Source organism: Eublepharis macularius, chromosome 1 (assembly GCF_028583425.1).
Source record: "Eublepharis macularius isolate TG4126 chromosome 1, MPM_Emac_v1.0, whole genome shotgun sequence".
Lineage (NCBI taxonomy): Eukaryota > Metazoa > Chordata > Lepidosauria > Squamata > Eublepharidae > Eublepharis > Eublepharis macularius.
Window position 1 is genome coordinate 228,590,938 of NC_072790.1, and position 22,639 is coordinate 228,613,576.

Consider the following 22,639-nt stretch of genomic DNA (forward strand, 5'->3'; position numbering starts at 1 on the left):
AATTGCCCTCAGCGAAAATGGTCACATGGCTGGTGGCCCCGCCCCCTGATCTCCAGACAGGGGAGTTTAGATTGCCCTAAATTCCAATCGAAATTCCTTTCTGTCTGGAGATCAGGGGGCAGGGCCATCAGCCATGTGACCATTTTCAAGAGGTGCCAGAACTCCATTCCACCACGTTCCAGCTGAAAAAAAGCCCTGGTCAAGGATATGTTTAACACTAGGCATACCAAGAAACGCACTGAAGATGCAAGAGATTGTTTTCCCCACCCTTCTTTTGAAAGAGGCATTCAGACCATTTTGTTCTTCCCTTCTCATGATGTTTGCATTTTGGATAGCTAAGCACTGTTCAGAAGGAAAAAGTACAATAAACCAGAAGAGCAGAAAGGGCTATGTTCTCCTTCTGGCTCACAGGGGAAAAAAATGATTTCTCACGAAAGCCCTGAAATCCCACAGGACGAAGCTGTTGCTGCCAACAATTGAAAATTCCACACATCACGTCTATGGATCTTATGGTTAGTTTCATCTGATGTTGGTTGGTTCACTTTCTGAAAATAGGGGAAAGGCACTAACTGGTAAAATAAGAAAACAGTTCTCTGATATTGCACAGTGAGGCACTAAACAGACAATTCATGTGTTAAAAAGTCCACACGCCTCCATGAGGTCTTCCGTTCAGAAGTGCGCCTGATGTTCTATGCTGGGAACTTATTTTCTCAGGCACGTTGGGACCTAATTTGGACTGGTACCATGGCACGCAGGGACAGAGAGATTAAGCTTTCCTCCAAAGCACTGTTTTCCAACCTGAAATGACCCTGGAAGCGGCTATTTGGCCTGGCTACATGTAAATTTCTCTAACAGAGCAAATAGAGGCTTCTAGGGTGATTTTAGGTTGGGGAAATGGGGAGGAGGCTTAAACACCTTTTCCCATGGCCCTGATCTATATTGGTCCTGGTCCTGAGCACACCTGGGAATTAAGTTTCCAGAACAACACTTCATGACCATGCCTGTTGATAGTACACATGTCCACCATCTGGACTGTGTGAATAGGCCCCAAGTTAAGAAAAAAAAACTTTCCCCCCTCCATCTCCACACCATTCCAGCTACAAAAGGACTGCTTTATGAAGTAACAGCAACGTGGATGAGTCAGACTGTTTTGGTATTTGTAGACTGATGTTGCTTTGGACCTCGCCAGCTCATTTTCCACCTGCTCAATCAGTACATTAAGAAATACAGAGCTTATTACAAAAGAGCACCACAAGATGAATTGGAGGTGGGACTGACCCGAGCTTTATCTGAGAAATGGTTTTGAATGCCAAGGCTCAGCCCTGTTGACATGCCAAAGAATAATATAGGGGTGTTTCTCTGAGCATTTTTCTTCTTCACAGCTGGACCACAACTCTGCCCTAAAATGGATCAGGGACAGAGCTTCTGGAGAAGAAAATAAGTTGGAACCCCTCTTGTTTTGGAAATTAAATACTGGGAAGACATTCTAAATAGGCCAACTCAGGGCTTTTTTTTTCAGCGGGAACGTGGTGGAACGGAGTTCTGGGACTTCTTGAAAATGGTCACATGGCTGGTGACCCCGCCCCCTGATCTCCAGACAGAGGGGAGGACAATCTAAACTCCCCTCTGTCTGGAGATCAGGGGGCGGGGCCACCAGCCATGTGACCATTTTCTCCAAGGGCAACCCACTGAGTTCCACCACCTCTTTCCCCAGAAAAAAAGCCCTGGGCCAACTCATTGTCAAATGCCACTGTGGTGACATGCAGGATTTGGATATGTCCTTCAGTGGCCATTAAGCTGTAATGACTAAAGGGAACCTCCATGACCAGAGGCAGTAAACCTTTGAATATCAGAGCTAGGAAGCAACATCAGGCCTCTACGACCTGTGTGTTGGCCTTCTTAAGGAAACTGATTGGCCAGCGTGTGAACAGGATGCTCAATTAGCTGGATGACCCTTCTGATTTTGAGTCTAAACTGGATTGGACCCATTCAAGAGCCATATTGGATGATCTTCAGGTTATTTATATTCCTCAGTGATTTTAATTTTAAAAAAGAAGGGTTCCAAATGTTATTCAATACATATTAACTAAACTCAAAGCTAAATGCCAAAGAGAAGTGTTCTACACTTAATCAATCAGATGGAGAGTTTACACTTTAGGGTTAGAGAAACCCCATCACAAAGTGAGAAATTGCTTTCAGTTCTTCTATAATACATGTTCATTTAAATATATTTTCTGAATTGGAGGTATGTACAACAAGAGCATTGTTAGTTTTCAAGGGAAGAAAAATTCACTGCTGTATCTCTAGCTCATACCCCTTGAGGACACATTTGTGCTCATGGAAGAATTTTAAGACATTTCTCACTTTGTGGTGGGACTTCCCTGTAAAATTACAGTTGTGCAACTGCTGTGCCGCGTGCATGCAATCAACCTACATTCTTAACAGACCAACTCATTGCCAAGCTCCAAAATGGTGACATGCACAATCTGGAAAACTGCCATATATTCTAGTTCTTATATATCTAAGACAATCATAAGGTTAATCACAGTTATTCAGTTTTAATCTCCAAATGTTGACTGCCCAACTAGGTTCCAGATCTGGATGAAGTCCCAGGAGCAAATGGAGAAGGAAATCCTCTTTTCAGTTTGGATACCACAACTCTTTGCTTCAGCACAATGGGTTGGATTGTGCGATCTGCAAGATGCAGGGATCATGGATCTTTGCTACATTCCCCTCCCTGAAGCAGTCTTTTCACTTTATTTCCGGGGTCACAAGACCCATGAGCTCTAAGCCATGTGCAGTGGCGACAAAGGGAACAGAAAGAGTGATTTCTTTCCCTTCTCCCTCCTCACTGCCACCCCCCGACCACCCTATGTTTGTTAGGTCACATGGGTGCCATGACCTTAGGAATAAACTTTCCTGGGGTCTGAAAGGACTGCTGGGGGAAGGGGAAGCAGAGAAGACGGCAGGATCCAACCCTAAAACACCTACAGGAAAACTCATTTAAACTCTGCCTTCTTATTACCCTGACCATGCCTTCCAACCAGCCACCTAGTGATCAATTGACGCCAAACCACTGAGGGGCCACCATCTTGTACACACTTTACTCTTTTACTTTCAACCCTAAGAAACAGCCTCAACCCCTCTAACTACCTGATCCCACCCATATTTCCTCAGAAAGAAGTCCCATAAAATTAAATGGAACTTACCCTCAAGTAAGCACACATGGGATTACAGATTAAATGCATCAACTACATCCTTTGGACTCCTACTGTATGTGGAATCTCCTGTATGCAATTTCCTGCCATTTGCACAGTCCCTGGACAGAGTAGACCTGAACGATGACCATAATTATATGGTCAGATTTGCAGCTCTGAGGGATTATTTTTATTTTGTTTCTGTAATTCTGCTCTTCTTCCTCATAAGAAGTTGATGTCTCTGGATAAACTTCCTCAATAATGAGAATAAGAGTTTAAAGGGACCTTGTGGGTCCCTGAGTTCCCAATTTTGGCCTCCCAAGGAGTGGGAAGGAGAAATAATGTCCGCTTTTACTTCCTATGGTGGACAACTCTGGGATATAAGGATAGAAGTGACAGAGACAAGCTACTGACACATCCTACCTCACAGATCAAGTCCACCTACACACATTTGAACAAACATTTGCCCAGCTTGCTCTTGAAGACCCTGAGTAATCCCTTTGATCTGCTACCCTTTAAAAATCCTACCATTCTTCCTAACCTCTGTTGCTGTCGGAATCCAAAGCTGTATTAAGACATGCTGAGGCCCTGAACTATGTCAAGTTTCAGAGGCTCCGTAGCATCACCCTTAAGTGGCAATTTAATGATTTAAATCATTTTTTTGTATTTCAAGGCCACTCAGTCTGAGGTCCAAACTGGAACTTACTGTCAGAACTGGAACCATATTGCTTCTTTGTTGGAACCCTATTATTTTCTACCTGAACAAGCAAAAGATAATTTTCACATTGCACTCCCATTTCCTACAACTAATGGAATTAGATATCAGCCTTCTTAAGTGTAAAAATGCGTAAAAGGGCAGTTCAGCCACAAAACTAAAGCTCTTCCCTTCGTTGTGTCCTAGCAAAAGTGGGAGGTGGCATATACAATTTTTCATTTTTGAGCCAGGCATGTAGCCACCAATTCCAGCATTCCAAAATAATAGCAGATAATATTTCTATGAGCCCTGCTACATTCTTTGGCTGAGTAAAAAGCTAGCCCTCTTTTCCTGGGTTCTTGTATGGTCTGCTAAGCTGATTGTAGGTAAAAGATGTTCCCATAATGGCCACAAGTGGTCCAACAAAGTAATCTCTTCATAAAAACCCAATTGTGGAAGGTTTTTGAAGCCTCAGTTACCAAGCAGAAAAAAATTTGTTGGCAGTAATATAGCCAACTTGAGGGAATTGCTGTTGCTTTGTGGTGGAAAGCACAAAGTTGATTTATCAGAGTTGATTTATGGTGGGGGGATAATATTAAATTTGGGACTAGCTTTATGTGTTCCACTTGCTCAACCTGTATATTGTTAAAATTCAGTTTGTTACACAGGCCTCTAGTACTCTCTCCTCCAAAGGAAATTGGTAAAAGCTGCTCCCAGAAGTTTCTACAGCTCAGGAAACTAGGAGCACATAACTATATTTTAATTGTTGGTTTCCTGAGGCTGACACATATCCAAACAAACAACAAAGACCACTGTTAATTAAGGTTACACTGAGAGTTAGGTGCAAATTCCACAAGGGCCATATAATCTTCGGTCACCAGCCGGAGTTTTTCAAAGTGCTTCCTTGCCAATATAGGGAAACCCATATGCGAGATTTTTTTCCTTTTTGTCCATGGGGGGCGGGATCCAGTTTTGAGGGGAACCCAGGACTTCTTTCCAAATCTCCAGGAGGAGATATCGAGGATGAATTAGAGCTAGGTCATTCTCAGAACCACAATATCCACAGCCTGCCTGCAGACATCCAAGACGAAGGAGCAGGAGGTCCTGGGTCTCTAGAATTTAAGCCCTAAAAGGCCGGCTTAACTGGGAAATGGAAATCTCACTCTACATTCTTGCAGCCCCATAAGGAACATCCAGACAAGTACTGAGCCAGTTTTGACTGTCCTGGACATTACCCTCTGCAGTCCCTTCACTTACATTGGAGGGGTCCTGTAAGTTGCTCACCAGTACAATAGAAACAGAGTTGGAGGGGACACTGGCTGCATTTCCTCCTCTGTGCTCAGCACTGTAGACATAAGCCCTACTAACCCATGGAGCCATACAGCTTCAACCAAAGGTTTTGATTCTTTTTAAGGTGCTCAAAGTTAGGGGGACATTAAACTCAGGACACCTCCTGGGAAGGGTATTGTATTCCTCCAGATACATAATCTTGAGGTATAAGTGCGATGAGTGAACCAACTAACCCAAAGGGTTTGGAAGTAAGAACCCGGAGCAGAGGGAAGCTTCCACCCCCTCCCTTGGTACCAAAACCGCCGTTCTTGAGAACAGTCACTTATCCTTGTGCCGCTCCACCTCTGAGGGGGTGCTCTGTAGGATTGTGGTGGTGACAGATGAACGGAGGAGGGTGATGGTGAAGACAGCAATGAGAACAAGGTTCCCCAGCAGGGCGGTGCCAAGGATGGCGAAAGTATGAGTGAAGGTGGACGCCGGTGCATGGGTGCTCAGCCACTCCTGGCGCAAGTGTAAGTCACACAAAACAGCTTCCAGTTGGAAGTGGGTGCCTACCACTGCACAGATGTGGAACAGCTGGTGGCTGTGCCCTGTAGTGGGTCAAAGGGAAAAAGGTAATATGGTCAGTGCTAGTTTGATGGAGATGGTGAAGTGAGTACATTATGCAATTCAACATGAGCCACATAGAAGCAAAGAATCCAGCATCTTGAGAATCTCCACTTTTTTCTATTTAAAAACTCCCTCTAGTCCTTATGACTCCAAGGGAAGCCTGAAAGTGTATGTTGGGAGGGGGATCACAAAGTTATTTACCAGAAAAATGTCTAGTATAGTGATGAACAGAGTGGGGGAAAGCTGTACGTTAAAAGGACTGCTAACCTGCCCCTTGACCATGGTGATAGCAGGCTTTACTTAGACAATATACAATGTACTCCCACATACTGCCAGCATTTTTTTAAAAACACACTTACTAGGTGCACAGGAGCCCAATTAGGACTGCTACCATGACAAACGGGGAAGGGGGGGCGGGTTAAGCCTTCCCTCTCATCCTGTTTTCGAAAGCTAAAATGGCCCTGAGGAGACAGCCACTTTCCGAGCTGGCAAAACTTACACGTGCCAGATGTCAGTTTCTGAGGACCTAACTCTACATCTACATGTCTGACTGTGTCTGTCACAGATCCTGTCAAACACATGCATGCCGGAAGTTCTGTGTTGCAAGTGAATTCTCGGGATGTGTAGGGGGCCAGTTCAGATATGATGATGGGCTACATGCCCCCAAGTTATTGGAAGAGGGGGCAAATGGTGGCTGCCAAGGGCCATTTTAAATTGGGGAAATTTAAGCCCTTTCTAACCAAACATCATGGTCCCAATATGAATTGGGCCCCTGCATGCTTTGGAACATTTTGTGTTCCCACTGGGGAGAAAGGCAGGGTATAAATGAAGTCACTAGATAAGAAATCAACAGTTTCAACACAGAATTCCCAGCACAGGCCTGTTTAACAGAAATATGAACAGTGGAACATACAGTTAAGCCCAAGTGAAAAATAGATTTCAGCCCCTCTCATGACTATATTGCATATTGCAGCTTGTTGACTTTAGCCCTATTCTCAAGTTACAGCAAAGACACATACAATCTATGTACAGTGTCCACTTATTTTTTTTAAATACACGTGTTGAATAATTTGTCATGTTATATTCAACACATGTACAACTGAACATGTGATACAACCCCTAAAGTTATACAAGTACAAAGTTATACAAGCCCCTGGTTCCAATTGCAAAGTGAATGCCGGTCGACTCTTTCTTAAGACAAATGTGCGCCTCTGCATACAGGAAGTATGTACATTTCACTGTAAGATGAGATCATATAGAACTCTGATGGAAGATGCTGAGATGATTTTTCTAGTAGAGATGATTTTTCTAGCAGATGCCAAAACAGGCCCGGACTAGGTCTATGCTAAGGGAAGGCACCCCTCTATTCTACACAGTTCTGCCACATCTACACAATTCTGCCTAAAGCTCTGCTTCTTAGTTGCATTAGAGTATCACTATGATGTTAACAAGTGTGGAAGGGTTGAAGCTTGGTAGCAAAGCACCTGCTTCACAGCTAGAAGGCTCTAGTTTTAGTCTCCATCAAAAGGACCTCAAGGAGCAAGCGAGGGCCTCCTTCTGGAGGATGGACGCTATTGCACTATACTCTGAAGAGGTACCTCCGCTCCCAAAACTCCACACTCCCCTGGCCCCACCTCCAAGTCTCCGGGAATTTTCTCACTCAAGAGTTGTCAAGCTTAGTTTTTTCCCCCTATTTGCCACGTGGTGCTTTCTTGCACTTCTGAGTTTTCCCCAGTTTCTCTATGATCTTCCTTGTACCTTTGCTGCGAAATTTTGGGATCACAGAAAAGCCTGGATGTCTGCTGTGTGGGTATAAAAATTTCAGATTTTCCTGCCCACATGGCAGCCATTTCCCCTAACACTGTCCCCTCAGTGGTAATTTTCTATCCCTTTTGCAGGGGGGGGGGGGTATTTTTTTAAAAATTGGAAACTGAATATTGCCATATTGATATAACATTATAACTGTGTTTGTAACAGGTTCTGTAAATTCCCAGTTTTTATGTAAAACAAAAAGTTTTTTAGGCCCTTTTGTTGAAGATATATAAGGGGGAAGGCATATATCTGCAACAAGAGGGGCTAAAAATCTTGCTCTTTTTTAAATACTAGGACTTCAGAGTATCTGTTACACGTATTATTACGACATTATATGGATATAACTATATTCAATTACCATTTTTTTAAAAAATTGAAAAAGCAGCTGGGAGAGGGGAAATGGCCACTGCAGGGGAACTGGGACCAGGAAGCTGTGGGAAAACCTGTCACATGAAAGCCCCTTTGCTGTGGTGCTGTATCCGCACTATCCAGCGCTTGCAGCAGCAATTGGGAAACCTCACACGCCTGTCGCTGTGTAGAAACCACCTCACCCAAGGCCATAAACCAGGGTGGGACCAGTGGAAGCCACTACTTTGCATTTCCATTTGAAAAATGAGAACTACTTTTGGGAACAGGAATATTTCTGGTCAAAGAAAAAAGTGGCAAACTACTGATGCTCTCTTTCAGTGCTCCAAACTCCACCCAACCAGCCGGCAAGTTTTTCCCACCTTCCCAAGATTTCCCATGGAGGATTTTCTAATGCCACTTTAAAGCAATCCTGAAAAAAAAAGTTCCCTTGAGCTATTGTGACTGTAAACATGGCAGCATGCTTAACAGGGGCAAGGAATAATGTCAGAAAATTATTTCTTTATGGAAAGTTTTCATTCTAAATGGGTAAAAAAAAGATTCTGAACAACAACAGCTCCTATTCAAGTGACATATTTCTTATGCTTAATAATTCAGAGATACAAAAAAACGTGGAAACTTGGATTTGGTGAGAGGGTTCTAGAAGTTTCTGTTGGTTATAAAAAAAACCTGTGGTTTTTAATTCATTTCTTTGAAGCCTCAGTGGTCTGCTCTTACCAATGAAATCGAAGCGACCTGGAGCCAGGCGTTCCGGCAGGTGGGATGCAAAGAGGAAGCCGGTGAGGAGGGCGAAGAAAAGGTGATAGAAGTAACCAGCTATGGCATCATTCCAAGCACAGTCTTCACCAAAACAGAAGAAAATCTGAAAGAAGAAACATAAGTCCACAAAGAAAGGATCAGGATTCTTGAAGGTGCAACAGAGGCAATAATTATTCTAACCAATAACAAGATAAAAGCAAACACGGTATTATTTACTTGTGACAAATCTAGAGGGGAAATCCAGTGAAGATGACCTTTCATACATTGAAATCAACATATATAGGGGGAAATCAAGCACACACTGTCCCCATACCCTGCCTTAGGGCCAAACTATGTGGTTTTTTAATTGGTTGGGTCCAAACAGCTTGAGAGGAGTAGCAGCCCCTCGCAGCAGTATTCAAAGCCCAAACAGCCTCTTCTTTATTTTTTAACAGACATTCCTCAGCTATTGTTTGGTTCTGGACAAACTTTACAAAACAGAACATCTAGTTGGACCCTCACCAGAGCTTTTTTTTAGCTGGAACGTGGTGGAACGGAGTTCCGGAACCTCTTGAAAATGGTCACATGGCTGGTGGCCCCGCCACTTGATTTCCAGACAGAGGGGAGTTTAGATTACCCTCTGCGCCACCAAGCGGTGCGGAGGGCAATCTAAACTCCCCTCTGTCTGGAGATCAGGGGGCGGGGCCACCAGCCATGTGACCATTTTCTCCGAGGGCAACCCACTGAGTTCCACCACCTCTCTTCCCAGAAAAAAGCCCTGGCCCTCACTGAACTGGGAGACAGCAAAGTTCTTCCATGGGTGCCTGAATTGTCATTTTCAATTGTCTAAATATCATTAGAAAAGAGCAAGAGTCCAGTATAAGACTAATAAAATTTGTGTTGGGTATGAGCCTACCATAAATTTTGTTAGTCTTATAGGTGCCACTGGACTCTTGCTCTTTTCTGCTGCTACAGAGAGACTAACACGGCTACCCATCTTGATCTAAATATCATTGTCACTTTTAATATCAGATTTGTTTTAGCATCTTTCAGGACTTGCAGATATAAAAGCCAAAAATCAGAACTAAATCTCAACTCTTGTTTTTGGGCAAGTTTCTAGCCATCTCGGAATGTGCCTTGCAAAATTACAGGACCCACAGGTGGGTTGGCTCAGTATCACCGTAATGTGTTCAAGCCATTATTACACTGGAACTCAATAGGCCTGGGTGCTATATTGTTCATTTCCCATGATTCAAAAGCTAAATTATGAAAGATAATCTAATGTTGTGTGCTCTCTCACTCTCTCTGACACACTCACACACACAGAGCACAGAAGACACAGAGTGAGAGAGAAACAGTGAACACGTGCCAAAATTAGCTTACCCTGTAGAACAATGGTATGTTGTCAAAGATGAAAGGGTACACAAAAGCTGCTGTCCTCAAAATCCTGCTCAGAGGGGGGCACTCTAGTTCCAGGAATCTAGGGGAAAGGAAAGACAGACAGAAAGAAGTGGTCATTAAATGCAGCTTGGAAATGCAGCCAAAGCAACCCACAGACGGTCAAAGAGGCAGCTTTGAAAGGCAGCTTGTACTTAACATACACAGCATAGTTGGCTTTAAAGGAAGACTGCACAACTCCATGGATAAGAGGTCCATCAATGGGTACCAGCACAACTGATAAACAGAACCTCTCTAAGTCCAAGGCAGTCGATCTATGAATACCAGTTTGGGGTGGGGAGGACCAATAGGGAGAGGGATGTTGGCTTCATGCCCTGTTGATGGGCTTCCTGGGGAGCATCTGAATAGCCACTGAGGGAAGCAGAATGTTGGGGAAAGAGAGATAAAAAGAGATAAGAGAAAGAAAGACATTGTTGATGAATTGGGGGAGTGAGGACTCGAAACCCACACAAAGTGTAAGAACCCAAACAGAGATAGTGCGGCCCACGTTCCGTCAATCCCCTCTGTTTTTTCTTCCCCTTTAACTGACTCTCACCTACCAAGAATTCTGAAGGTGGATAAACCAATTAATCAGAATTTTTTTTTACTAAAATAACCCACTTTTGCCTTTATTTAGAGTATTTCTATTCTGCCTCTTTAGAGTCCTGCTTGAGACAACTTACAATTAAAACCAGGTCACAATATTAAAAACAAGCTATTGGGACATAAGCAGCATTTTTTTAAAAATCCATAAATAGCAAGCCTTTGAAAAGTTGATAAAATAAAACCCCTGATTAAAAGCCTGGGTAAAAAGATGAGTTTTGCCCTGGTGCCTAAAAGAAAGTAAAGCAGGCGCCAGGAATGCCTGAAGGAGGAAAGTGTTTCAAAGGCAAGGTGCCACTTCTGAAAAAGCCCTGTCTCTGGTTGTTACCTGTCTCACCTCTGAAAGGCAAGCATAGAGAGCAGGGCTTGAGAGGCAGATCTTAAATGGTGGGCTGAATATTATGCACACGGACAGTCCTTGTGGCTCAAGGTGTCATAAAATTCCAAATTGAAACCTCACATAATACAATGAAATCCCAAGAACCTGGCCCCATAAAAAGCCCTATCAAATAAAAAGTCTTACAATACCCTTTAAAATCTCCCAAGGATAGAGTTCCTCCCCCTCTGGAACCCTTTCCATAGGGTGGGAGCCACTTTTGAAAAAGACTGAGCTCTGGAAGATGTCAAGTGGACAACCTTAAGCAGACAGAGGGCCATGATTAGTACATAGGGACATATGGAGAGCAGGGGACCCTGGGAGCAATAAGGGAGGCAGAAACCATGGAGATTTGAGAAATTCCTAGAGCATTGCTCAATGTTAGGATGTCAAACCAGAAGTGATGTCATGGTGTCACATGACACCAATTTTTTGCCCTACTTTTGAGTCTTTCTACACAAGACATCTTACACGGGGATGCTCAAGTAAATTACTTTCTGTGTGGTCTATGTCCCTAGTGCATGTGTATCCACAATGGGAGAACAAGTGTAAGATCTTTCACTTGAGCGTCCCTGTGTAAGATGTGTAATGTGTTCACAAGATGTGTACTGTGTACACAAGATGTTTTGTGCAGAGGATGGGAGGTTGCCTGCCATAGCAGGCAACAGGGAGGCACCTCTCAGCCTAGTCTCCCCTTTACCTTCTCCACAGGGTGTCAGAGGAAAAATAAGGAGGGGTGATTTGGAGTTGTGCCAACACAAAACATCATTTCTGCACAAAACTGGAAGCAATGTTGCAACAGAAAATTCCTTACACAAATATTTTCAAGAATAAAATTAATATGGTCAGCTAAAAACATTACTTGGAAGTGCTAGCAACAGATTCAGAATAAGGGATTTTTTTTAGGCTTGAGGTAGAAAATCTTTAACCTGGCCAGTTACTCTAATTATCAAGCTGGCAAGTTTTTCTGCATAAACCTCACTGAAATTAATGGAAGCTCTCGCACAGTTTTCATTTGTTTTAATGCAACCTACTCAGAGAGAAATGCCTACCTTATATAATTCAGCAGGTTGAGAACCTTACAACCTTATCAGTATTTGAACATACATAGATGACAATTGTTTTTAGATATTTGGAAATATTTTATAGATGCTTATATGTAGATCTGCTACTATTCTTGTCATATTTTTATTTCCAGTTTCTATGAGGTTTGTTTTGAAAAATTAAGTGTTTAAAAAGTAGTACATGTCAGTGGATTGTACCTTACGGGATTAGAATGTCTGTTACCAACTCCCGCCATCCTTATTGGTACCTTTAGGTAAATACTTCTGCTCACCTCATAGCAAGGCCCTTTATGTATCGTAAAGCATCTTGGGAAAAAATATAAGGCTTGTGGTAATTGAAGATCTCATTTGAGAGAATATGCTCAATATGCACACAAAAAAGAACCCTTTGAAGTAAACTTCCTTCATATAAGCAGTTGAAATACTGCCTGTGGAGGAGCTGTCTAAAATTCTAAGATAAGTCCTCCCGCACGGTCACCCTCCAGCACCAACATTATAAGAAAAGAAGGAAATTTGGAACTTGGAACTTGAGAGAACGTAAACCAAGGGCAGCAGCCATTTTGAAATCCAGTACTGTGAGAATGTTAAGTAAAGTTCCATACTTCAGTGCCTCATGACATCATTTGCAGCAGGAAATATTCTGAGGTACGTCTGACTAGAATTAGTTTGAGATTACTTAGTACGGGGGAGCAGTTCTCAGTGGAAAGAGTCCAAACTTTTGGCTATAAGGCACTGAATTGTACTTAGGCAGTTATGTGAACGTCATCCTTGATCCTTCACAGGATAGTTAGATAGAACCCATCAAAGGCTTGTGCAACTGAATAAATAAATGTTCAACATGTTAGCATTTAAGAAATTACAAGTCCAAGAAGGCTGCCATTTAGGGAGGGGAAAAAGGGAGATTTTATGGAGAGCGTGAAGTGTTGTCTTTCAACAGGTGTGTAGGAGGCATGGCTTCCTCCCTTGGTGGTGGTGGGAAAATTGGGAGAACTGGGAAACAAGGAGGGAACCTCTAGACCCTCCCCCCCTAAATAGAGACCATATTCCTCTAGACTTTGGGGGATGTCTTGGACTTTTGAGATAACTTTTAGCCCCCATATATCACTGTTTTCTTTCCCCTCCAGTATATTCACTATAACATTGTTCAAAATCAGTTATTCTGTTCCCTATATTTAAATAAAAACCTAGCCTTTGAAATTCCATTTCAAACTTCCAAGTGAGGAGATAACCAGTTGATAACAAGATTCTGTGCCAAGAGACAGACGATAGGGTTACAAATGATGAGCTACATGAAGGAATTTGATCCCAGAGATCTGTTTTGTTTATCGAGGTGCTTTCTTCCAAGAAAGAAAACCAACCCGTAACAAAAAGTCTGCCAAGAAAACATCATGATGCGACATCCTCCCATGGGTCAGTAATGACTTGGTGCTTGCACAGGGGACTACTTTTACCTTTACCTTTTTCTCCCTATGTAAGGAACCTTCCCTGATAACATGAGATATCGGGGATGGCGCTGTGCACCAGGAGGAAAGAGCTCCTCTACTAGTGGAACGAATCTGTGGGATCCAACCCAAGAACTCTGATAACAATAGCATCTTCCTTCTCTTCAGCTCCTTCCAAAGCAAGTACTTAAAGGGACATATATACTTAGAAAAGACAAAGCGCAGTCTGAACACTCTAGTTAGTACAACTGCAGTGACTCACCATACTTTTAGGCCAAAATCAAACATGCATTGGAAAACACAGCAAGGATGGATTGCAATTGTAAACCAACCATCCTGCATGGTCATGGATGAATCCAGAAATTCAGTACAAGAACATTTCAAACTGTGATATGTGGCTACGGAGAGGTAGAGTCCCTGGATCTGTTGCAAGGGCTTTCAGTCAGATTTTTGTTGTGAGAGCCTTACTGGTAACTCAATTCCCAGGAGTTCAGGGCCCAGTTTGACTCAGGACCAGGGAACATGGGAAGCAGCTGCTTATGCCTCCCCCCCCTCCCCAATTTTCCTGACCTGAAGTGTCCTGGAGGAGTACTATTTGCCCCACTGGGGGTTCGTGTATTGACAGGATACCTGTAGATCCACACGATGGGGCAAATAGTCCCCCGCCCCAGAACATACATCTGATTGAAAGTCCTCTTGGTGGATCCAGACACACAACTCAAGAACTTTGTAACATGGCTAGACCCAACGGTTTTTCACACATGCTCAGCAACAGCAGGAGAGGGGCTGAAAAGCATTTTAAGTGAATTAGACTTAAATGTTAAGCAGAAATTCAACAACTGAAACATTTATCCCTCATGCTGTAGAATGCCATGCTGAGGAAGAACTTTTTCTGTTTTAGTTCTCCCTGCTCTATAGAAGCTAAAAGTGCCAACTCAGAACTGGGAAATTCCTGGAAATTTAGGAGTCAAGCCTGGGTAGGGACCTGAGTGGGGTATAATGCCACAGAGTATACCCTCCAAAGCAGCTATTTAATCCGGGAGAAATTATCTTTGTAGTCTGGAGATAATTCCAGGACATCTCCAGGCCAAATCTGGAGATTGGCTACCTTTACAGAAGTCCCGTCAGAGGAAAAGGGGTGGAAACCCCATGCACATTTCTTTCATAGTTTAGACTAAAGGGCAAGATATAAATCTTTTAAATAATTGCATTATGTCCCACCTCCTTTTATTATACTAGAGCCCTGTGAGGTTGGTTAGATTATGACTGACCAAACGTCAGCCAGTGAAATTTGTAGCCAAATGATCTTCCTGAGCGGAGCCCACACTCACTATATTGAATCTTAATTCCGTTGAGGCTCATAGATTTTAAAAAAGAGGTTTAAAAATCTAAAGTCTTTTTCACTTATACCTTTGTATATAAATAGACAGAAAATCCCAAGAAAGTAAAGAAACAAGATATGTCTAACTGTATGCAGAACATGGTCCATACTTAGAGCTGAAATGAATTTGGACAAACTTAACGCAGATTTGCTAGAAAAATTATTTGGATTTTATGGACAACACTCCCCATGCTGGATCTGGGGTTGGTGGGAATAGGGGGAAAAATACAGTTTAAACTAAACAAATGCCTTAACATTTGATAATTAGATTTTAAAGATGGGCTTAAATGAAACTGTCTATCAGAATTTAGAACACTTCGAAATTCAAAGTGTTGTATCTGAATTTGCACAAAAACTCAACTCATTTCAGCTCCTATCTTGGTACTGCAAGAAAGTCTTACGTACCGGGAGTAACAAGAGAGGCTTGTGCAGACAAAGGAATTAAAGGCAGCCACGGGGACAAAGTAATGGTGCAAAGGGCCGTTCACCCAGCAGTCAGGCATTGAATAGGCTCCATATGTGAAAGCACAGCCTACAAACACACAAACACAAGCTGTTATGGGGAGTGACTCCACACGGTTCTCCAGTGTGCCTACCTTGCAGCTGAAACTCACAGAGGCACAAAAAGCACACATTTCTCTCCAGACAGGGATTCTGTGATCTAGTCTACATGATACATTCAACACAGGGAGCTTCCTGCTTTCTTGTGACGTGTGTGTTTACTTAGAAAGGTCATCAACATGCATTTGCCATCTGTGATGTTAGCTTGCCACCTCGGGATCCACCTGACCGTTTTAGCTCATGGCAATTAGACCTCAAAAGTTCTTGTGGGGAAAAAAGGCCCTCTGTCTCTGTTGGCCATAGAGTATTGATTCTAAACAGTCTGAAAGAACAATGATGAATGTGTGGGTTGATGATGATGATGAGTTGTGTGGTGTAACATTTTTTTTAAAAAAAAACCCTTTTCCATCAGAATATGTCATCACCTCTTATCACTTGGAACTCCAGGGGTTCCATACCCCATGAGTCTTTAATGACTTTCTAAAGGAAGTTGTAGAAGCCATTATTTTGAAGGAGAAGCATAGAAACTAAAATGGCTGAAGCAATGAGCTACGGTATGAGATGGGTAAAACCCATCTTGATCCCCAGGGTTTATTCTCCAGTCTATACCTGCTATTCATTCACTGGTGGGTGGTATTAAAGGTGAGGGACCGTGGCTCAGTGACAGAGCACAGAGTTTATATGTAGAACCTAACCTAGGTTGTTTCCACACGCTGTTAAAGAGATGGCCCACTCACTGAACTCATGTTTTTTTTCACTCACTTTGTACATCTCCGATTTCAAAGCGGAAGCAGGCAGTTTGGCTTCCGTTTCTTCAGTGTCTTTTCTGAGAACGGAATCTCCCACACTTTCCTGTGCTGGCTAAAAGATGCTGAAAAATCGAAAGCCAAACTGCCTGCTTCCGCTTTGAAATCGGGAGACGTACAGAGTGAAAAAAAACACGCCAGAGTTCAGTGAGTGGGCCATCTTTTTAACAGCGTGTGGAAATGGCCCTTGTCCTATTCTAGGACACTCCCAGCCATATTCCATTTCCCCCAGTTCCTCCTGAGTCTGCACTATCAAATATGGATCAAGTTCCATGCTGGAAACTTAAATCCAGGCATGCATGGACCAGGTCCATGGTGTACAAGAAGAGGGGGTTTATACCTCCCAGCCATGCTATTTCTCAGCCTGAAATGGTCCAGGGGGCTGCTTATTGCACCGTTGAGGTATACCCCCATTAATGCATGTGGGGCCCCCCAGCAAGGCAAATATCAACCCCCTGGGGCCATTTCAGGTTGAGAAAACAAGACAAAGGGGAAGACTGAAACACGGAGCTGAATGTCACCCCAAGAGTCTTCTAGTTCAAACCGCTGCAGGAAATTCACAACTATCTCCAACCCCAGTGACCTCTATGCCCAGAAATCTATTCTCCCTGAGTGCTGTGGGTACAATCCAAATCAGGTCTCCCAGAACAAAACTCACAATACACATATGATTACATAGGCTCTGAGAGGTCCTAGGGAAAAATATAATGTGAAGTCAGACCATGGCCTAGCCAGTGTAGGGAAGGACCTTTCGATGCCTGGATCTATTTGATTCTCTTTGAATTTGCTGGTCAATTCCAACCTCGGCATCTCCTGCTTCAGTGTCCTTTTATAAGATCTGGGCTACTGAACAGGTCAGGTTGAACAAAGCTGACCTTTTAAGATCTCGTTGCAGAATAAATTTGAGGTTATATAGTAGATTGGGTTGAGCAAAACTCCGATATTTACTTCCAGAAAAAAAGAAGTTTGGATGGTTTTCAAGTCTGGCAGGTTTATTTAAATGTGCTTTGCAGAAGAACAGAAATTTTGTAGAGAGCTGCTGTAGCATAGTGGTTGAGTGGCTGGACTGCGAATCAGCATTCTGCTGGTTTGATTTCCACGACTGCCATGAACTCTGCAGGTGGTCTTGGGTAAGCCACTCCTCTCAGCCCTAGCTCCTCAGCTGTATTGTGGGGATAATAATAACACGGACTTTATTCACCGCACAGAGTGGGACACTAATCTGTCCAGAAGGGAGGTATATAAACACACTATTATTATCATCACCAGTGGTCATTTTGTAGAAAAAGTGCTGGAGGAACTCATTAGCACAACTTATTAGCATATGCCACACCCCTTGCCATCGCCAGAAGTGTGTAATTAGCATAACTGATTTGCATATGCCACACCCCCTGATATCACCTATCCTGGCTGTTTTGGACCCAATCCTGGCCATTCAGGGCCGAAATTGGGCCCAAAATGGCAAAGAGGGGCTGAAAATGGCCGAAAAGGGGCCCAAAATGGTCAGGATCGGGCTGCTGCTGCATGGGAGAGTGATCCACCACCCGTCAGAGGCCCGATCTGGGCCATTTCGGCCCCAATCCAGGCTGAAATGGGCCCAAAATGGCTGAGTCAGGTGGGCGGGGCCACCTGACATGTGACCTCTTCGAGGAACTGCCGGAACTGCGTTCCTGCGCGTTCCCCCTTGAAATGAGCCCTGATCATCACTTAGATCCAGTTATTCAATTATTTGCCAAATTGCCTTAAATTACCAATCGCATTTGGACAGAATTTCAGAGGTCGTACAAATAATTCTCCATGCTCAACTGTCTGCCTTTTCTTTACCAGAATCAGAGCCTTACCCAAACTGTAGAGACTGAGAGCTCCGTAGTCCAAGAAGTAACAGATGTGCCTTGCATGGGTTGACATGGTACTGAAAGTGTGGGCACAGCTGGATGTGAAGGGGTAGAGGCAAATAAGCCACATATAGGCTAGGAAGGGCCAGCTGTAGGTATCATGCCAAAAATCCAGACTGTAGGACAGCATCAGGAATCGCCACAAGAAATACCTATAAAGGGAAGGAAATTAAATATACTTCTTTCATCCCATTGCATCTCACTGGTTACCTGTTTCTTCCAGGCCTTTTTTTGGATGGCAATTTTTGCCACTTTTGGTCTCATACCTCTTTGGGTTTTCTTCCAAATTCCAGATGCTTAACCCCATCTCCAGATTTCAATGCCGTGTTTTCAAGGGTTCTGTTCCGAACTTTCTGCCCACTCAGGGGCCAAAAGTGGCAAAAATTGCCTGTGCAAAAAAAGGACCTAGACTGCTCTGAGTTTTTCTTCTATTTCTCCAGGGCCACGGAGACGTGGCTAGAATAGCTGCACTGTTTCTCTTTTACCATGCCGTGAACATGCTCAATGAAGCAAGCATTTGGCAAGGGTTGCAAAGCTTGTCATGGAAGATGAAAAATAATACGGGTGGGGTGGGGAGAAAGCGGTCCATGACCAGGAATGAGCACAACGCTCAGCAGTGAGTAGAGAGGAAGCTGGCCTAAGACATGACCCTTGGAAAAAGCAGATGCTGAAGAATTTTGAAAATTATCTGAATTCAAGGTCCTGTAGCATAGATTTTTGGATATTTGGGTACAGTAGACAGAACAACAAACAAAATAACATTAATGCATTTCATTGTTTATTTATTAAAATGATCTGAAAAATCCAAGGGGAAACTTATATGGTGCAAAACTTTGCAAAATGTACATGTCCTTTTGGGGTCTAATTCTTGACTGCAGCAAACTGGCAACCACGTCTGTTCTTGTGCTGCAAAACTGCTCTCTAGCTGACGTAAAGCATGTGAATGAAAAATTCAGTAAGATGCAATAGAACAGCAGGTCGGGTAAGCACCAGCTGTCCACAGAAGACCAATTAGAAGCCACTGACTTACCAGGTAGGGAGAAAATGTGTCCAAATGTTGACTGTTTCATTGTTCATTTGGAAGGAGCTGAGGATGCAGTCTAAGGCAGAGCTTTTGGGGTGACGGTAGCCCGAGATGATGCCATCTTCCCAGAAGATCTGCAGGACAAGAAGAATTGGCCCAGTAAGACCTGGGCATTTCACCCATTCTATGGAAATATATTATATGGTTGCCAGGTCCTGGTGAGCAATTCCTGGAGAATTGAGGGTGGAGCCTGGGGAGGGCAAGATTTGGGATGGGGAGGGACCTCAAGCGGGTATAAAGCCATATAGTCCACCTTTCAAAGCTGCCATTTTCTCCAGGGGAAGTGGGAACTGATCTCTGTCATTGGAAGACCAATTGTAATTCCAGGAGATCTCCAGGCCCCACCAGGACATTGGCAACCCATTGGCACTTGTTTAAAAGTGTCTGTTTCTATAAATGCTATCCTAAAATTGCAGCTGAATAAAAAGATGCTGTAAATGATTCCCAACCTCATTTCGTATGTGTCCAACCTGATTCAACTGACAGGAATTCTCATTAAGAAATTGTGGGACTTGTAGTTCTCCAAGGAGCCCTGGGATTTATCTGTGGGAGAACTACAAGTCCCAGGGTTGTTTGGAAGAGAGCCCATGTTTGGTTCAGTGGTGGAATATATGTTTGGCCACACAAGACACCAAGTTCAACTCCTGGTATCTCCAATCATTGGGAAAGATTTTATTCTGCCTGAGAAAGGGTGGCGGGGGATGACAGCTTCTGCCAATGAGAGAACTACATGAAGCAGTGATCTGATAGTAGACATTTACTGATCCCAGACTTTTGGACCATGTATCTATATATGGGTTAGCTAACCAGCAATATGAGTTGAACCTGGTCCAGAAGCTATTTTGAGCGCTCAGCTATTAAAACCCCACGTCCCACTCATTGGAAATGGAGCTCCCAACTACAATGGTGGTCTGGAGATACAAGGCTAGATCCAGTGGATTGATTCGGTTAACAGCAGCGCTTTTCCAGTTTAGGGGAAAGACGTAAGATGCAAACCTCAGGGGATTCGCTCTGTTTTTGAGATCGGCTACTACTACTTCCCTGTTTAGACTGTATCTTCAGTTCTGAGTTGAATAAGGACTTAGGGCTGAGTTGAATAAGGACTATGTTTGGAATGACATATTTTTGAACCTGTGTTTGCAAAAATAACATAAATACCAGAGGTGGGAAAGGATAATTTATAGAAAAGAACCAGCAATGTGGAAGGGGGTTGGGAGAAGCTGTGGCTCAGTTGTAGAGCATTTGCTTTGTATGTAGAAGGTCCCAGGCTCAATCTCCAGTAAAGGACCAGGTAGTACATGATGTGAAAGACCTCCACTTGAAACCCTGGAGAGCTGCTACCAGTAGGGTTGCCAGGCCCCCTCAACCTCCCAGCAGGGGGATTGGGGCCTGGCACTCACCTTCCTGGGGGCGGGGGGTGCACGCACGCAAAGCACACACGCCAATCTCAATGCAGAGCTCTTCCAGGATTAGAACTGATCTGCAGATGAGATCAGCTCCTCTTTAGGAAATGGCAGCTTCAGAGGGCAGACTCTGTGAAATCGCATCCGCTCTGAGCTCCCTTTCCTCCCCAGACTCTGCCCTCCCCAGGCAGTGTTTGCCCCTGAATTTGGAGAACTGGGACTGACATCCCGAAAAGTACTCTAATATGTATTTTACTTGCACAAAGAACTCTATGAACTGTTAGACTTCAGCTTGTTAGGCATAGAAGGAAATAGGGGTATGCAACATAAGCTCCTGCACTTGGGCTGGAAGACTATAGGAAGTGCCTTCATTGGCCAGGCCTGATGTAAATAGTAGGAGTCTGGCCTTGGCCTGGTCAACAGAGCCGTGTTTTCCAGCAGTATTTTCCACTTCAGGCTTCAATTTTCCCACCCAAACCACTAATTTTAGAAACCTCAAGGTGGAAATCTCATCTAGATTCTTTCTCTGTGGGAAGGCTCTTTGGTAGGCTTGCCAGTCCCCCGCTGGGGACAGGGGATCCCCTGCTCCCACCCACCTCCGTCCGCAGTTACCTGGCCAGTGGGAGGGAACGTGCCTCCCAGGGTATGCTCCCTGCCTGGAAGTGACATCATTGCGCAGGCCAGGAGCACACACGCACACGTGCTTTGTGTGCGAGAGAAGAGTTCCCCAAGGTAAGTGCCAGGCCTCCCTCCTCCTGCCCGGGGGGGGGGTAGGGGGACCTGGCAACCCTACTCTTGGGCCCTTAACAACCATGCAGCTTCCTGCACCACTTTGTTCACTATGCTGGGAGAGCTGTCCCTGTTGAATTTCTGCCTGTCAAAGCTCCTGCGAGTTAAAAAAGGAGGGAGCCTATGCTATAAGAACTGGGTGAGGAGTTTACTCACACGAGGTACTTGGTGGATCCTGAAGATCTGAGGCAGCTTTATTGTAAGCATTTCTGGTCACGGTGGAGATGATATTTTTATTTTAATGTAAAATGCAGCTTGGCATATAGGAGGACAAGATTTCGTCACACTTCTTGGGCTGGCAGTGATTCTTTTCCCGCGGGTAGCTCCGTGATGGCCCAACATTTGTGTCCTGATATGACACAGGAAGAATCAGGGAGGGGAGACGGACACAAAAAGTAAAAATAAACCCCAGGAGGAAAACAAAGGAAATGTTCAGTCAAGCTTGCAGGATTTTTTTCAACATTCAAGAGCAGTATTGTGCCTTCTCCAGAGGTCTCTATCAGAAAAATCCCCTGTTTTTAATAAGAATATTAAATACTGCATTAAGAGCATTCAAAGTTATTAATAGATGTTACGGTGTTGAGCTTATACCCTCTAATGTTCCTCAAATAAAAACAGGTACAGTTATAATACCACTCCTATCAGAGTTGCACAGAATAGTTTTCTGTTGCCCCAGAAGGTCGGACCAGAACCAACAGTTTGAAATTAAATCAAAAGAGCTTTTTCACCTGAACATTAGGAAGAGCTTCCTGACAGTTAGAGCGGTCCCTCAGTGGAACACGCTTCCTTGGGAGGTGGTGGGCTCTTCTTCTTTGGAGGTTTTTAAGCAGAGGCTAGATGGCCATTTGACAGCAATGCTTATTCTGTGAACCTTGCAAGATCATGAGAGGGAGGGCAGGAAGGGTTACATCAGTGCTTAGTTCTCGTAGCCCTTCTTACATGCCCAGAGTAAGGCCTTGGGGTCAGGTAGCAGTTTTCCCCAGACCAGTTTGGCTAGGGATCCTGATGGCATTTTGCCATTTTCTGGGCCTGGAGCAGGGGTCACTGGGGGTGTGGGGAAGGGAGGTAGTTGTGAATTTCCTGCATTGTGCA

At 43.9% G+C, this 22,639-nt stretch overlaps 1 protein-coding gene across 1 annotated transcript in view; it reads right to left on the minus strand.

Moving 5' to 3' along the window:
* Positions 1–1,684: 1,684 nt before the first annotated feature.
* PAQR6 (progestin and adipoQ receptor family member 6) overlaps positions 1,685–22,639 on the minus strand; it is a 30,277-nt gene continuing 9,322 nt past the window's right edge. The window contains exons 2-8 of the mRNA XM_054996971.1: positions 21,704–21,896; positions 19,302–19,429; positions 18,218–18,423; positions 15,415–15,541; positions 10,090–10,186; positions 8,686–8,830; positions 1,685–5,771 (exon numbers count right to left, since the gene is read on the minus strand). Of these exons, the coding sequence (XP_054852946.1) occupies positions 5,500–5,771; positions 8,686–8,830; positions 10,090–10,186; positions 15,415–15,541; positions 18,218–18,423; positions 19,302–19,429; positions 21,704–21,754 (1,026 nt within the window). The 5' untranslated portion in view covers positions 21,755–21,896 and the 3' untranslated portion in view covers positions 1,685–5,499. The remainder of the gene's footprint in view (positions 5,772–8,685; positions 8,831–10,089; positions 10,187–15,414; positions 15,542–18,217; positions 18,424–19,301; positions 19,430–21,703; positions 21,897–22,639) is intronic.